This window comes from Mastomys coucha, chromosome X (assembly GCF_008632895.1).
Source record: "Mastomys coucha isolate ucsf_1 chromosome X, UCSF_Mcou_1, whole genome shotgun sequence".
Taxonomy (NCBI): Eukaryota; Metazoa; Chordata; class Mammalia; order Rodentia; family Muridae; genus Mastomys; species Mastomys coucha.
Window position 1 is genome coordinate 154,173,542 of NC_045030.1, and position 17,484 is coordinate 154,191,025.

The window sequence follows — 17,484 nt, forward strand, 5'->3', positions numbered from 1 at the left end:
TCTCTGTGTTGTCCTGGCTGTCCTGGAACTCACTCTGTAGACCAGGCTGGCCTCGGACTCAGAAATCCACCTGCCTCTCCTAAATGCTGGGATTAAAGGCGTGCGCTACCACCACCCGGTGCCAACAGCTTTCTAATTACACTGAAGACCTGCTCAATGAGAGAGAAACCATGCCTGGTACTAGAAACCTAGCTAACTATTCAGTGCTAGTAAAAGCATGGTTCTTGGAGGAGAATCTACAACCACTAATTTACTAAGTCATCATAGCCCCTAAAAACAGTCTATAAACATTTGTTCTTCTACCCATAGGTAAGTATAGTTTTCACTCCTCAGCAATAGATGGAAACCATTACAGAAAACCACATCTAATCAAAATACAGAGTTGTGATGCCTAGTCCTAATGGATACATCTATAATACACTCCTGCACCTAATGCTCAGGGAACATTGTGGAAGAGGGAGAGAATGCAATTAAAATCTGAAACATAAAATTAAAACAACAACACAACAAAAAATGACACCATTTCATTTGCCTCTGGATAAGAAATCTGGATAAGAAAACAGAATGAACCTATTCTAGAAACATCTCTCCAGATATATCTGGAAACATCTGTCAGTTTTTAAAAAAAACCACTTTTTTTTCTCTAGGACTTACCAGTATCATTGAAATGACAGATGCCTCCAAGTGTTTTATTTAGTTTAAACTTTTCTTTCTATTACTGAATTTTTAAAAATTAAAATGTTCTACTTGCCAAATGTCAAAGTAGATTATGAGATAGATAAAGGGAACGTTTTTTCCATAGTAACCAATTCAATCTATTTGTAACCCAAGCAGTGCAGCCAAAAGACTATTGTGTTAATTTAAAACTCCACTTCCATCTTATATTAAAATATTCCTCTGCTGGGTATGATAGCACACACCTAGAAATCCAGCACTGAAATATGGAAACAGGAAGATAGAAGTCAGCTGGAGGCCAACCTGGTCTACATGGATAGACCCTTTCCCCAAAAGAAGGGTATTTTCTCCAATCATATATACAAACAACTGATGATTTTAAAAAGAAAACCTTACACTGAAGATGTTTTTACTCATGCACACGACAAGAAAACTAATTAACTTTAGTCTGAATTAAAAGTTTAGCCTTGAGCCGGAGAGATGGCTCAGAGGTTAAGAGCACTGACTGCTCTTCCAGAGGTCCAGAGTTTATTTTCAGCAACCAGATTGTGGCTCACAACCATCTGTTATGGGATCTGATTCTCTCTTCTGGTGTGCATGAAGACAGACCACTCGTGTGTGTGTGTGTGTGTGTGTGTGTGTGTGCCTGTGTGTATGTGTGTGTATAAATATATAATAAAATGATAAATGAATATATGAATTATATAATGAATATAATAAATATATAATTATATAATGAATATAATAAATGAATAAAAAAGTTTAGCTTTATAAGATTCTACAGTCATCATAGAATTGGGTGAGGGGCTATTAAGAAGCATATTTGATGCCTAGTGCTTTTCTAAAGGTAGAGGTGGAAGAGAGCACATAGTAGCCTAATCATTCAATGCACATCTCTTCCCTAATAACACTTGTATGCATTTATTTAGCTCAGATTCCTAATTTTAATTACCAAACAGTATTTTGTGTTCCATCTGACCCTGACTGAACTTCTCCAGCTGTCTATAACATCAGAAAGAGCAGGAAGTCAGGCAGTGTGGACATACAAGTCAAGGCTGTGCTACCCAAACCTCCTGTTCATATCGCCCCAAAGCACTGTGATTCTCAAATATTTGGCACTTTACCATCAGGTGCAACCTCAAAGGGTTGTCTTTCTTTAATAGCTCTCTGCTAAATTCACAGAACCCAAAAAACATGTTTTAGTCATCTGTTCAACAACAAAGTCTATTTTTAAGCTACTCTTGATAGTTTTCTTTAAGTCAATTAATGACTATTTATGAAGCTGTGTCATGTAGTTCCTGCCTCTTTCTTTCCTTTCCTCCATTTATCTCTCAGGATCAAATTCAGGGTTTCACACATGCCAGGCAAACACTCTATCACTGATCTCCATCTCTGTTCTTCAAAGTCAGAATATTGTACAGATACTGATTTTCTTTGGGCTTTTGTCCCAAGCTCAAAAACCTTGCAGAGAAACACTAGAACCAGTGCAATGTGGTCTGCACTGTATCAGGGACAAAGACAAGGCACCATGAATGGAACAGAGAAGAGATACTTCTGGAATAGGACAGGGAAAACTGATACAAGAACAACTGGTGCCAGCAGGAAAGCAGCTCCAGGCCATGAGAGGGCCAGGTGTGCTTGAGATTTGTAGGGAGAGGTGGGTAGGGAACTGACAGAGTGGACCACAAGGATTTGATCATAGACAGCCTGGAATGTCATCTCATGGAATTTAGAATTTATAGTTACCAAGCATCCAAAGGCCTCTGAACAAGTTAGAGCTATGGTATTGGGGTACAAATGTGGGCTACTGGGGGCAATGTTTGCCTGCTCTATTTCTTTCTCCTGTAGTATTATTATCTGACTGCCCTAGAGAATTATTATACTTGCTGGCAATCTCCTCTGTAAATGCAAGAATGAGGGTGGATATTTTTATCTGTCTTATCTACTAACATATTCTATGCAAGTCTGAATTTTTGGTATTATAATGTCACATTGCCATGAGTAATGTTCACATAATAGAAATACACAATCAAAATATTTTTAAAAATCTCAAACTGGGTGTGTTGGCACACACCTTTACACACAATATTCAGGAGGCAGAGATAGACAAGTAGTTTTAAATTTTAGGCCAGTCTAGTCTACACCTGTAGTTCCAGGCCAGCCTAGGTCTACACAGCGAGATGCTGTTCCAAAATAAAAATTATATATATATATATACACACATACACATATATATCATATATATGTTCACATATGGAATATATATATATATATATATATATATATATCCCTTCATATAGCTCATCAGGGGAAAGATTGATTGCCATCAGGTGTCATGGCCTGAGACTGATCTCCTGGACCTACATGGTAGACAAAAAGAATGGAGTCCTATAAGCTATCCTCTGACCTCTATACCATGGCCTATGTGTCCCCAGCCTCAAAATGGATGCATATAATTTAAAAAATTCTCATGTTTTATGGATGTTTATAATTTGGTGTAGAACCAACCATCTTCATAGCTAGCTATCATGTAGCCACACTATACATAATGGGTGTCCGGTCAGGGATTTTTTTATAGGCTAAACTGTTCTGGGCACAAAGTGACATAGGTAAATGTTAAATGAATGAATGGTATGGTCGATCTCTAGCTTCAGAAGGATCATGCTGAGGACTGTTTGGATGGGTGCCTTGGAGACAGAGACTAATCAGGGTCCCAGCCAGAAGAGACAAGGGACTAAAATGACAATGGAGACTAGGGGCAAAGAGAACTGCCAGATAATGGGGACACTGTTGGTCTGAGGTATGCTGGAGCAGTGAAGAAATAGTGGTGGACAAGGAAAGGAGATAGCCTCAGCGGCAAACAGAGGGGGATTCTAGTAAATATGGGGTAGGGGTGGCTTACCTCTATAAAAGCTACCAACTCTCCTCGGAACAGGGTCATTGTACAGATGCCGATTTTCCTTGGGAGCTGTGCCATCGTCAGAGTGTGGGTCATGGTATACTCCCCCCTGAGGCAGGAAACAAGGTTATGAAAGTTAACCCATGGCTTACAACAAAGCCCAACCAATGCCTAATTTTTTTTTTGATCTTTTAAAGGAAAACCCAGGCTTATGTTACAAAGAAAACGTATTTTCTAAGTTAGTTCAATTAATTTATGGGAGATTGGATATGGATAAAGTTTAAAAGCTAGGCTGTAATACTGCCGAGTGAATGGTCCTTACAGACCATACTATAAGATGTAGCAACTCTGAAGAGCTCAGACCTCAGACTTCTGACGGGTGTGGAATGAAGAAGTGCCTTCTCGGGAGGACTCTTTAACAGAAGGTCTTGCCACAGTCATCTCTGGAGGGAGCTGTTCTCCAGGCTGCAAGTCAAAGTCAAAAAGATTTATAGAAACTTCCTGTCTCTAGGGACAAAAACTCATCACTATCTTCATTTAATACAGCTAGGACCTTAACCAGCTAAAATAAAAATCACGGGGTGACTTCAATATCACTCATTCCATAAAACAGTAAAAGTATCTGATGAATGTAAAATAAGGCCCACAAATTTTAACAGATAGCAAGATTCTCATTAAAGTTAAGGCAAGTAAGGACTACATTAGTCTGAAAATAGTTCAATTAATTATTTAAAACAACAAAAGAAATCACCTTTCTATCTAGACAGTAACAGCTCTAAGCAGCACTATGCTTAGAGATTCTATCAGTCAATCCAAAAGTGCTCTTAGGCTGAGTTCTCTGAAAGGAAGTATGCAGAGGCAAAAGTATTTTTCCAGGAGACTAACACAGTAGATACAGATGAAAATAAGTGCTTTGTGAATGCAAAGAGGAATAGAATAATCTCTGTTAATGATTTTTGTCTTAAGAGTCCCCAACTCCTCTAGTCTATGGTGCTTCTTGTTCTCTTCATCTTTTCCAGGACAGTAGCTCATCTATTCAATGTATTTCTTCAGTATGGTTATGATGGTGCTTATATCTAGAGGTGTTACTACACCTAGATCCCTCTCAAGTAGGCTGAGTCATAAACCCAGCACAACAGTGGGTCCTTAACAGTGACCAAGGGAGAAAAAGAGATCACATTTGCCATCCTGGGCTAGGAGGGTTAAGGAACACAATTAGAAGGAGCTGGCTGCTTTCAGTATCTACATATTATACATAAAAAATTATCAAGCCTAGGTGGTATATATAAAATGTTTTAATTTAAAAACTCAAATAAGAACTGGTATCCCCCTACCTTCCTCCCCACTACTATTCACTATTTCTTTCCAAATTTTTGAAAGAAATTAATTTGATGCTGCCTTTCTTCTTTCTATGGCGCCACCTGTACTGTTGACAAAGGCCCAGAACAAGATTTTTTTTTTAAAAGGAAATGAGTTATTTACATTTAAACTCAACCCAGTGAGCGGTCCTGTGCATTTGAAAGTGGCTACAATACCTCCATGAGAATGAGCACCACGGTTTACTCACAGCTCTTTCAAGCCTTCTAGCCACCTTCTAGCCTTTAATTGTGGCCTTTCTTAAGGCTTGGCGCTGCACCTCCTGAACTGGACTGAAGTAACAGCTGGATATGTGCTAAGCTCCAGTAATTGTTTATAATTAGTTTAGGACTACAGTGTTCAAAGATACTTATTTTCTGAATTCTCTGAGAGCAAGTCATTTGTCCATTTTCCAAGGGAGGCTGCCTTTCATTTTTCTTTTGTTTAACACTTGTCTCAGTGCCAACAACAATCTGCTTGGTTTTGATCTCCAACTCCCTTCTACAGGCAGTGGGCAGGTCCTAGAGGTGTTTCTACACACTCTGGGTTCTCTTATCTCTATAGTGAGTTCTCAGGACTCCTTCTAAGCATTCCTATAATTTCACTTAAAGGCCCTGCAAATACCTCCTGCCCCACCTTTAACTGGGCATCAGGCCATCTTGCCACCATTTTATACTTGGGGATCTGTAGATTGCCTCAGAATCCCAGTTCTACCTTAAAGTGGCAGCTGGGGAAAGTTGGGCAGTCTACCCACCTCCTATGGGTCTCAACAGAGAGGGATAATGTTGAATTATGGAGCTTAAAAAATCACCATCCCAATTCCAAAAAGGACCTCTTAGGAAAGAAACGCTAGGAAAGAAATCCTTCAACAATGCAACTGGCAAGTCTGGTTGTGCCTGCTCCTGCACAGTCCTTGGGATCCACTCTACTTTCATACTGGCACTCAATCCTCAATACCCTCCTTAGCTTGTGTGAGAATTGTTTAGCTCTTACATTTTCATTCCAACAATGGGAAGCCAGTTGGGATCCGTGTAACACCACATCTTCCTAGAATACTTTCACTATTTTTAGTCCTCTTTCCTGCTGCTATCACTTTCCTCCCCCAAGTGAAATCTCACTCTTCCCACAAGGATCTGCTCAGATTCTCCCTCCTCTGGGAGCTTCCAACAGGGCCTATGCTGGACTGACAGGGTTGCTTCCATCTTTCTTTCAACACACAAGCACACCTCTGCATGGCTACCGGTGTCAAGGTTTACAGTATTAGAACAAATCAGTTGTTGCCAAATGTCCCCTTTCAGTTAACATACTTCATAATGGCAGAGAAACTTTAATTTCATCTTTCCAATCAGGGCTTCTTGTGGTGATTCTTCATCTGTCTACACAGGTCAGGCTGTTAGCTGCACTGAAACCATTTCAGACTGTTCCTGCTCACAGTGACCTCTCCCTGTTCTCTATGCCTATTCATAGCTAGTGCTCTAGTGATGCAGGTCTTAATGATTTTGTAGGTTAGCAGGTAAACTGCTTAGCATGCAAACCTGATGACCTGAGTTGGATCCCTAAAACCCACATAAAGATGGCTGGACAGAGCCAGCTCCACAAAGTCATCCTTCCATGTGCATGTCTATGTACATCCCTTGCACCATGTCATTCATACACACACATACATACATACATACTTACTTACTTAAAAAAAAGTCCAAGGGGCCAGAGAGGCCACTCAATAGTTAAAAGCATGTACTACCCTTGCAGAGGACCTGTGTTTAGTTCCTAGAACCCATGTCAGGCAGCTCGCAACTTCCTATAACTCTCGCTCTAAAGGTATATGATATCTCTGGCCTCTGTAGGTACCTATACTTATGTGCTCATACTTAAAGACACAGATATATACATAATTTTAAAAATCTTTTAAAAATATGAAAGACCTGGCAAATATCATTTACTCTGGCCTGAAGTTAAACTTACCTAGCTTACAAAAATTTTGTAAAAAATTAAATTCAGTTAAGATACTTGGTATTAGAAGCACTTGCAGACAGGGTTCTGATATGGCTGTTCCCTGAGAGCTTCTACCAGCACCTGACCAAAACAGACGCAGATACTTACAGCCAACCATTGGACTGGGCCTGGGACCCCAATGGAAGAGCTAGGGGAAGGACTGAAGGAGCAGAAGGGGATTGCAACCCCACGGGAAGAATGGTATTGACTGGCTGGACTACCTGTAGCACCCGGGGACTGGGCTACCCACCAAGGAGTACACATGGAGGGATTCATAGATCCAGATACATATGTAGCAGAGGATGGCCTTGTCTGGCATCAATGGGAGGGGAGGCCCTTGGTCCTATGGAGGCTTGGTGCCCCAGCATGGGGGGATGCTAGAGTGGTGAATGGGTGGGAGAGCACCCTCATAGAGGGAAAAGGGAGGGGGAAAAGGAGGGATTGGATGGGGGAGTTATGGAGGGGTAACTGGGAAGGGGGGTATCATTTGAAATGTAAACAAATAAAATGATTAATAAAAAATGCTTAGTATTAGGAAAAAAAGTTAAAACATATGTGGTTTAGAAAGACTAGAAAAAAAACAACCCAGATTTTAAAATAAGCAAGAGCTAGTCCATACTGCTAATTTCAATACATGGTCAGCCATCAAAATATGTCAGAAATGAACATTTAAAAAGTACTACAAATATTAAATTATTGTAGTAATTATTATTCTTTTTGAAACAGGGTTTCACTGTGTAGTCCTGGCTAGCCTGAAACTCACAAAGATCTACCTGTCTCTGCTTCCCAAGTGCTAGGACATGCCTGTTCTGTGCCACCATACCTAAAAATGATTATTTTTAACAGAAATAATCCAAAGAGTGATTTCCTTCACTGTCCAATGAGAGTCAGGCTGATTGTAGTAAGGAGAACTGTATAGCAACCTTATAAATATTCCTTGTAACACTTTCCCAAGAGAAGCAGATAGATAGATCAAAACACCAAGTGATACCTGGGGTGATAAGAGCTGCAAGCTGTTGGCTCTGGCTGCCATCCCTTGCCCTATGCTCAAGCTTCCATCAAGGCCTTTAGCTCTCACTTTGTCCCGGGTCACATACATGGAATGCCTGTGAGGACGCTGCTGAGAGGAGAAGGGGCTGGTGTAGCCTAGCCCGTAAGAAAATGATTCATGAGGTGCAGACAGCGAATGCGAATGGCTGCTATCCATGTGTTCAGGCAGCTTCAACTCCTCCATAGTTTTTGAGTGTCTGGTGGTGGTTCGCCGTGAGTCCAGAGTGCCGTCATTTCGATTATTTCTACCAGAAGGGCTGAGCAAAGTTCTCGTATCTGTGTGTCTAGTGGGGGTTGGACTGGTAGGAGAGTTCAAGTCCAAACAACTGGATGGGAAGTATCTACTGGTATTAGTCTCTGTGATTTGGGCTCTGGCTTCTGAAAGGTTGCTCACAGACTTGGAGTCACTCAACGCCCCATGGCTTTTGGCCTTTGTCCTGTAGGATGGACTCCTGGAGGACTGGGGGATGGTGTCAATATAGCTGTGCCGACTCTGCTTCTCACTAGGCTGCAGGGTCCCAGCTTTGCTCTGGGAGCTTTCCATGAATGAGTGCCTGTTCTGCTGAGATCTGGTGCTGGACTTGAGGTACTTTGTGCCTGGACCTTCTGAAGGCTTTGGGTCAATATTGAAGTCAAATTCTGTTTTGGACTTGGCTTCTTTTGGACTGAGAAGGTGTGGTATGTTGTTGTTTGTGAGATCTTTGCTGGAAGACCCAGACTGGGTACTTGCTTGGTAGGTTTTGGTGTGCATTGGACTGAGAGTTGCTCCAGCAAGGTTTCCATTTAGGAAGCTTTCATTTGCAGGCAGGCCTTCCTCAGCCCTGGGCAGACCAACACTTAAGTTCTGAATGTCCTTGCTGTTGGATCTGTGGTGAGTCTGTAAAGCAGCACCCTTGGTGGATTGGTTCCTATGGTTAAAACAGTATAATGTTTAAAACAGATAAACAAATCCACAGTAAACTAAAAGAGACCAGACTTAAAACACCTGCATGGCTCAGGGAAAGAAGGAGTGGAAAGAATTTAAGAGCTGGAGAATGGGAAGGGCTGCTGTTGTCTGGATCTGACATGGTTGTTATCTTTACTGCAGGAATAGTTCCCTGCACAAGACTGGACCCATCAACACTCCATCCTGAATGCAGGAGACTCAAGGCCCTACCCTCCCACAGGAGCTATATAGACACTTAAAAGTTGGAGAGAGAGAGAGGTAGTCACACTCTTTGGTGGTGTACCCACTGATACATTGCTCCCACTCAACAACCTCTTACATGTTTCTGAAGGAAATCCTAGTTATTTGCATTAGGCTGGGCACACACATATGTCATCAGAGTCAGACAGGGGCTTGGGAAGAAGAGATTTGTTTGGAGGAATAAAAGGATGAGAAGATAACAGCAGTGTTTTGATTAAAGGAGAGAAAGAGAGAGAGAAAGAGAGAGAGAAAGAGAGAAAGAGAGAGAGAGAGAGAGAGAGAGAGAGAGAGAGAGAGAGAGAGAGAGAGAGAGAGAGAGAGATTGATTTTTCTAAAGAGGGGAAAAAGCAGGGAACTCAAATGACTAAAATCGCTATCTCAAATGTGTCCCTATCAGTAACAGACACGTTTCTCAGACTAAGTCACTGAATGAGATAAATCACTTCCTGATGAAGCTGTTTTGGCATCCTTAAACGCTTGTCTAACTTGCTGGCTGCCAACACAGTCACTGATGCAGAGTCAGGTAAAGTATGCTTTGGCTATGACTGCCTGGTACAGAATAGCTAGTATGAGTAAGAGAGCTAGCAGACTGCTGACAATCCCCTTTTCTGTTTGAATGTCAGGAGGCAATCCTTAGATTCGAAGGTTACTGGGTTCCTTGAACTTCAAATTCTTTGTAAAACCTGTAGGCTGCTTCAGATATACACCCACCGTAGTTATTATACACACATGCCAACATCTCTTTAGCCTGTAGAGTCAACAAGGGAAAATTCTAGTGATGTAAAGAAAATGACACTCTGAGAGAAATGTGAACTGACTAGTGAGGTTTGTTGAAAAACATGATGATCTGTGTTTATGCCTTAGAGAAGTGGCAATTACGTTGGGCTCTTGAGATAGCTTCTTGTACATTAAACAGAAATGCATCACTAACTGTTTAGATATTTCTGTGTAAACTAAACAGGAATCCTATACTGGAACACAGAGTCTTAAGTGCTAATTGCTTGGTAAAAGGCACACTTTAGTCACTTCTTCATTTCACACTTCATTATTCCAAAGTGACTGAGCACTTCTTTAGGACTCGAAGCTTCATTTCCTACCTAGCATAATATACAAATAGTCATCCAGAGAGAAACCCTGTCTTCAGTTTGAAAGCAGAAAATGACATTCTAGAAAAGACAGCTTGTTGTAACAAAGGATAAGATTGTGGCTTGATATAGGTTTCAAAGTTAAGAATGATTTATCCAATTGTTTTGACTGTGAATTTAGAAAACATTGCAAGTATTGATACTGTTGAGAATGGACTGATTTGAAGATGTTTTCCATCAGAGACTATAGTTGGAAGAAAAGTTCTTCTGGGCTGTTATTGCTATTTAATAAGAATGGCAACCCAAAAAACTATGCCTTCTCATTTACCCAGATTTAGAAAGGAATTACAAAGGTAAATTATGTCTGTTTTGTTAAATGATATACACAACATATGTCTAGATCAATAAAGTGCAGTGAATACATGTTAGGATCTGTGAGACTGATTACAGAAATGGTAAAATAATTTATCAGACACATATATACACAGTAGGGGGTGGAAAGAAAGGGTGGTTTATTGAAATATATTATAAAGGGTATACTGGGCAAGCTCCTGGACAGAGTGAATCTAGTGTTCAGGTGAAGGAGAAGTTCTTTTTGTAGCAGTTAAAAGGAAAGTGGCTAGGTCTTATTGGGTGATCCATCTGTGTGTCCTATCTAGATAACTAGTGGACATTTCCTTAATTGGCTAAGAAATAAATTATACTTTTGATTTTTGAACCTAGCCCTTAACAGCTGAGCTATTTCTCCAGCCCAGCTGGTTTTTTCTCCTTAAGATTGGTTACCTGTATAAAGAGATCATAAATTACTTAGGAGCTAGACTCTGGATATTTTGCTCTAACATAGATGTAACTAGGGCTGACTATGGTTAAAACTGACAAGATAATGATCCTGCTTGTAGACAACAACCTTTTTCTGAGCTCCTGCTCTAATGTTAGAATGGCTCAGCAGTGCTCTCCATCCAACAACAGCATCCAGCCAGTCTATGTACCCCAAAGGCATCAGAGTTGCCCAATTATTTACATCTTGGCAACCAAAGCATTTCAGCACTTTTCAAAAACCCAATTATGATATATAATCATACGCATAGATAGATCTGAGTAAATATGTTGGCTATTCTCAATACTCTCTCCAGTCCTGGGCCTCAAGACCATTGGAGAGTATGTCCCTCGGGTTCCTAGCTGGCTATCTTCTGGTAGAGCTGAGCAGGAGAAAGAAGTACTACAGGAAAAGGGAGAAAAAGGTTGGGGGGGTGGGTGGGTAGAGACAGACTTCAGGTCCTAGATCAATTCTTCCACAGGGCTCCTTGTACCAAACTCTAGTTTTCCCTGAAATCATATTTTCTCCCTTTCCTCTGCAGATGGAGGTATAGCAATGACAGAGATGCTTTAACCATAAATAAGGACCAGGAAGGGACAGAAAACAGTGAAGAAAGTTGCTAGAGCTTCTAGAACCGTTAGAATTACCGCTACATAAACCCACTGTGATCTTATATAGTCACAGCAATATAAGCGAAAGGAAGCTATAAAGTTAAGGCAGAAAAAGCTGTTAAAGGTCCAGATTCATCACATGTATGTATGCATGTATATAAGTATGTATTTATGTATATCCTAAGCAGTTACTCTCTGTGTTTCCATGTCAGGAGTGATTACAAGCTACTGAGATTTAGACATACAATAATTCCTATGTAGAAAGGGCATCACATTATCGTCACATTGGAGCTCTGCCAAAGCACAATAAAAAGCAGCTCTGAAAATTTCATAGATCTCTGACATATAACTGCAAAGAATCTGCGTTAGACTGCTACCCTTTCAAAACGAATTAATGTATAAATCACTCAATCACTTGCTTATTTTAGAGACAGGGCCTCATGTAGTGTACATTAGCCTCAAAGTTGCTCAAGGCCAGCCTTGAATTCCAGGTTTCCCTGCCTCCACTTCCTGAGGGCTGGGATTACACGTGGGCATGACTGTATGGCTAAGAACCACTCTCATATGGTTGGCAGAGTAGATAAATGGATAGGCAGTTAATATGTATACTTAAAATAAGTTTAAAAGTGAAAATAGCCAGGCATGGTGACAGAACCCTATAATCCCAGCTGAAGGATAATACAGCTGGAGGCTGAAGGATAACTACAAGAAGAGGGCAAGGCCAGACTAGAACATTCCACAAACCAACGAGCAAATGGAGACAGGCACAAAACTATTTTCATATGTGGCAAGTGGTAAAGCAGGACCACTGAGAAGACCAGAACAGTCAAAATGGCATCACACCATGCACATGAAAGGAACCTCAGAGGAGCCTGAAGGTGTCAAGCAAGGGACTCAGTAATGACTGAGTTCACTGGCTTCTAGAGAGAAAATGATGTGAGGTGACAGTGCACTCTCCAGAGGCAATGCACAGTAGTGGGAACCAATAGATACGGTGTTGTGAACATATAAAAATTGTCTTAGAAGCCCTGTGGGGAGACACCAGCTAGAATTCACATCCCTGGCAAGATAGACTTCTGTGGAGTAAATACAGGACACAGGCAATAGTGGGAGGAAAGACCTCAGCTGACATAAGATTACTAAAAGATAAAAACACTTAGGACTTTCCCTTTGATATATTCAAAATATCACTAAGACCTAAAACTGAATCCTTCCAGAAATTTTTATTTACTCACAATTCCTGTCAAGTTAGTGTCTACAAGACTCACCATAGGCCTCCTTTCAGGCTACAGGTTATATCACTGATGACTACAGTACAACTCACAGATTTATCACTGGTTTTATTAAACTTTATATCATTAGGATACTTTGTAAAGCTAAATTAGAGAAGTCATGTGGCAATTCAAGTAGAAGGAAGACTAAAACCCCCAAACCAAGCTGGGTGTAACCCCAGCAAAGATACGAGAAAAATGTCAACCAGCCAAGTGCCAAGGAACAAGCACATAATGAGAGTTACTTCATGGCTTGGTATACTAAAATCTCATGTATGTGAACAGAGAACACACTAGCCAAGAATGGCTAGAAGCTGTGCTATAACAAGCAGCAGGCATTTCTGCAGCTAAGCAAACCCAATATAGGACCAACTCTTCTCCTAATTTATGGATGCTCTCCCAGGAGACAAGTGCTAGGTCTTGACCTTTCAAAATTCGAATCTATTAAGAATAATTTTCCACATAAAGAAGGGGAAATTTTGTGTGTGTGTGTGTGTGTGAGGGGGTAGTATTAAACTTTTAAAAGCTTCATTGCTTTTCATTTCCTCAGTGAAATAAACTATTTCTACATCCCATATATAAAAATCCTCAGATGCCAAAGCTGTGCTCTGGAAGATGAAGGAACACCATTTTCCTGTAAATGTAGCAATAGAATTGGGGAATGTCAGGACACGAAAGCCATCTGACTGATCCAATAGAGGAGAGGAGGAACGAGAGGGTAAAAGGGAGAGGGGGCAGAGAAAGGGATAGAGGGAGAGAGAGGGAAGGAGAAAGAGAGAGACAGAGAAGAGACAGAGACAAAGATTGAGTGATTGATTCAAGAAAAATTTTCAACCAGATGTGTTGATGGGCCTATGATTGGCAGGAGAAACTGAGTAAATCCTGAAGCCTGTTTGACTACCCAATGTTTTTGTTTGTTTGTTTGTTTGTTTTTTTGTTTTTTCCAGACAGGGTTTCTCTGTATAGCCTTGGCTGTCCTAGAACTCACTCTGTAGACCAGGCTGGCCTTGAACTCAGAAATCGGCCTGCCTCTGCCTTCCAAGTGCACCACCACCACCCCAATGAGTTTTTCAATGCTAGGATTATAGGTATGCTCAGGCAAGAAACAAATATTTTAAAATATTATGCTCAAAAATATTATGCTATTTTAAAATGTACTACTTTTAATTACTGACCACTATTTCCCTATGCTTATTTTTATATAAAAAAAGTCATTTCTCAATTCAATGATTGGGAAGAGCAATAAAATCACAAAACACTTCTAAAAAGGCTGCCTTGACTCAATTCCCCACATACACATTCAGGGTCTTCTTTTCCTTCCAGGAACCCTCTTCCTCTAGTCATTTACACAAAATCAGCTAGGTCTTAATGCTGTCTGTGATGCTGGAAACCTCCAGAGTTGCTAGCTCAATGCTGTCTTTCCAAGGGAATACATAGGTTTTCATCATATACTTGTTAAAAAAGTCTTTAAGAGTCCCACACAGCTCATTAATTATAGTTCTGAATCATGTAATAAGCATGAGGAAGATATTTCTGAATAATGAGGGCTTTCCTTCTTTTCTTTAATTGCATAATTTTAGCAGCCGCCTCCTCCACCCACTTCTAAGACCACACCTGCATTTGTATTTCCTTAGAAGGGAAGGAATATTTACCTATTAGACAGTGTGCTGCTTTCCACATGATAAGGTTTCCTTTTTGCTGACCTTGAAGGAGAACGGTCCAAAAGTCTCTGGGTCTGAAATGTAGGGTGATTCAAACACTGCTCTGTCAAGTATCTGTCAGCTGGGTCCAACTTCAGTAAATTCTTGGGAAATAAAAGTTTAGGAATGGAAAGAACAAAGTTAAATTTAAACTGTACCAAAAGTTTTATCTTTGCTTCCTAGAAGAGAAATATGTAGTCACTGCAAAATACCTAGCAACAATACCTCAGGAAAAGAACAACAACAACAAAAAAAAACCATCAAAATCACCATTGGAGTAGCTGGAGGGAAGGGAGGAGAAGAGGATGGGAATAGGGAGGAATCAGGTTAGGGGAGGATGGAGGAGAGAGTAATGGGAGAGACAGCTGGATTTGGGAGGCATCTTTGGGATGATGGAAATCTAGGAAAATGGAAACTCCCAGGAATCTATGATGTTGACCCTAGCATTGGAGGACACAGAGCCTAAACTGACCATCTCCTGAAACCAGGCAAGACTTCCAATGGAGGGACTGGGACACCAACCCAGTCACAGAACCTTAGACCCACAGTTTTTTTTTAAAGTATCTGAAAATTTATTAGGAAATATAGAGCTATGCATGAACATCGACCTACTATGTAGCCCATCAATTCATCCCAAAGTGTGTAAACACACTTACCAAGACAATGTGTGCTTGTTCACTGCAATACTATTTTTAATAGCTCCGAACTGGAATAGCCTGTCAATAGACTACCTATAACAAGTGGTAGATATTATGCAACATTCTCAGTCCACAACATGAGTTCATTACTGACACATACAACAAACTGGGTAAACCCCACAGCTGTAATGACAAGCAACAGAGCCAGGACAAAATGAATGCTTATTGAGGTTCTGCTTCATGAAAATTGGAAGACAGTTTACCCTGACTCATATTCTTAGAAGCAGAATAATATGACAGGAGGTTATGATTAAAACAGGGAGGTATTAAAAAAACTTCTTTTCATACAGAGCCTTGGTGGTGTATGATCTTTCCATCTCAGTCTCCCCAAATCCCTAAGTAGTGAGATTTTCCCCTCCCCTCCACCTCCTCTCTTTCCCAATCCTTTCCTTCACTTCTCTCCCTCTTCCCTTTTCATATCCCTCTCCCTACGAGGGATATGACCAACTTAGGGCTGTAGACCCACAATTTGTGCTGCCTACAAGATGTGCAGGGAATAAATGATGGAGCAGAATTTGTAGGAAGAGCCAAATAATGATTGGCCCAGCCTGAGACCCATGCCATGGGAGAGAGCCAAGCCCTGACACTTTTAGTGATACCCTGCCTAGCATAATTGTCATGAGAGAGGCTTCACCTAGCAACTGATGCAGAGACCCACAGCCAAACATTAAGTGGACTTTGGGGAATCCTGTGGAAGAGGCAGCAGAGGGATTGAAGAAGCCAGAGGGGTCAAGGACATCACAAGGAAACCTATAGAATCTACTAGCCTGAGCCCATAGGAGCTCACAGAGACTGAACTGTCAACCAGATAGTATGTATGGAACGGACCTAGAACCTCTGCATATATTTAACAGTTGTACAGCTGGGTCTTTGTGTGGAACTCCTAAAACAGGAGCGGGGGCTAACTCTAAATATACTGCCTGCCTTTGGAACCCTATTCCCTAACTGGGCTGCCCTGTCTAGCTTCAATAGAAGATGTGCCTCGTCTTACTGAAACTTGATAGGCTAGTTAATATCCATGGGAGGCCTCCCTTTTTCTGAGGAGAAGTGGGGGGGAGGTGAGAGGAAGGGACAGAAGGAGAGGATAGAGGGAAAGCATCGGTAGGGGATGTAAAGTAAATAAATAACTTAATTAAAAAAACACCCACAATCTCACAATTATAGTCCTCTTGGTAGGAAGCAATCTAACTGTTTGTGAATACCATATATAGTCTTCCTTCTGTAATACCCGGCTCATGATATATACATGTTTTTATAGCTCATTCTTTTCATTTTATGAAAAAAACTTTTGCAATTTAATTTAAGCATTTAAAAACCTTTTAAATAATCATGTATTTGCACTCTTTATCTTTCTACCATCTTCAAAATACTCAGTTATTCTCTCTGGAGACAGTGCAGTTACCAGTTCCCTGTTCATTCTCTATGAGGTATATTCTTCATATACTTTCATCTGAGTCTCTTAATTTTATCCCAACAGTAGTTAGCACATAACTGTATGTACTTAGTTTCCCTTCTACTTACAATACAATGCTGAGATCATTCCATACAAGTACATAGCTTTAAGTGGTAGATATTATGCAACATCTGTACTTTATATGCTGTTTTCAGAAATTCCCAAATGACAAGTATTCATTGTTTCCTTTCTGAACAGCATGGGAACACACCATCTTATAATACTTTTTGGGAAGGAAGGGGATTGAAGGCAAGGCCTTGTGAATACTAAGCAAGAGTATTACAACTACGCCACATCTCCAGAGTTTACAACAAGGCTTTACATGATTGCTGAGAGTCAATTATCATTTATTTAGCAAGCATCCTACTACTAGACAGTTTCCTGACAGCCACTTTTCACTATTATGATTAATGCTATGACAAAAACACTTGAAGTCTAATGGATTCTTAAGGGTGGTACTGGTAGGTGTGCAGAGCATCAAAGAGTCTTTTTCTCCATGCTGCTAAATTACCTCTTAAGAGGTTATCTCAGATTACACTCCTCTCAAGAAGCACACTATTCTATCAATTTCTAGGTACCCTCATCGACCACAGCATTCTTTTCTTTTTTTATTAGATATTTTCGTTATTTACATTTCAAATGTTCTCCCTTTTCCTGGTTTCCCCTCCAAAATATCCCCTATTCCCTCCCC

At 40.6% G+C, this 17,484-nt stretch overlaps 1 protein-coding gene across 6 annotated transcripts in view; it reads right to left on the reverse strand.

Annotated features, from left to right (window-relative positions):
- Positions 1-17,484, reverse strand: part of Cdkl5 (cyclin dependent kinase like 5) — a 221,612-nt gene that overhangs the window by 44,366 nt on the left and 159,762 nt on the right. For all 6 annotated transcript variants that reach the window (XM_031370428.1, XM_031370438.1, XM_031370421.1 and 3 more), the window contains exons 11-14: positions 14,595-14,746; positions 7,914-8,880; positions 3,938-4,039; positions 3,578-3,683 (exon numbers count right to left, since the gene is read on the reverse strand). In XM_031370428.1, the coding sequence (XP_031226288.1) occupies positions 3,578-3,683; positions 3,938-4,039; positions 7,914-8,880; positions 14,595-14,746 (1,327 nt within the window). The remainder of the gene's footprint in view (positions 1-3,577; positions 3,684-3,937; positions 4,040-7,913; positions 8,881-14,594; positions 14,747-17,484) is intronic.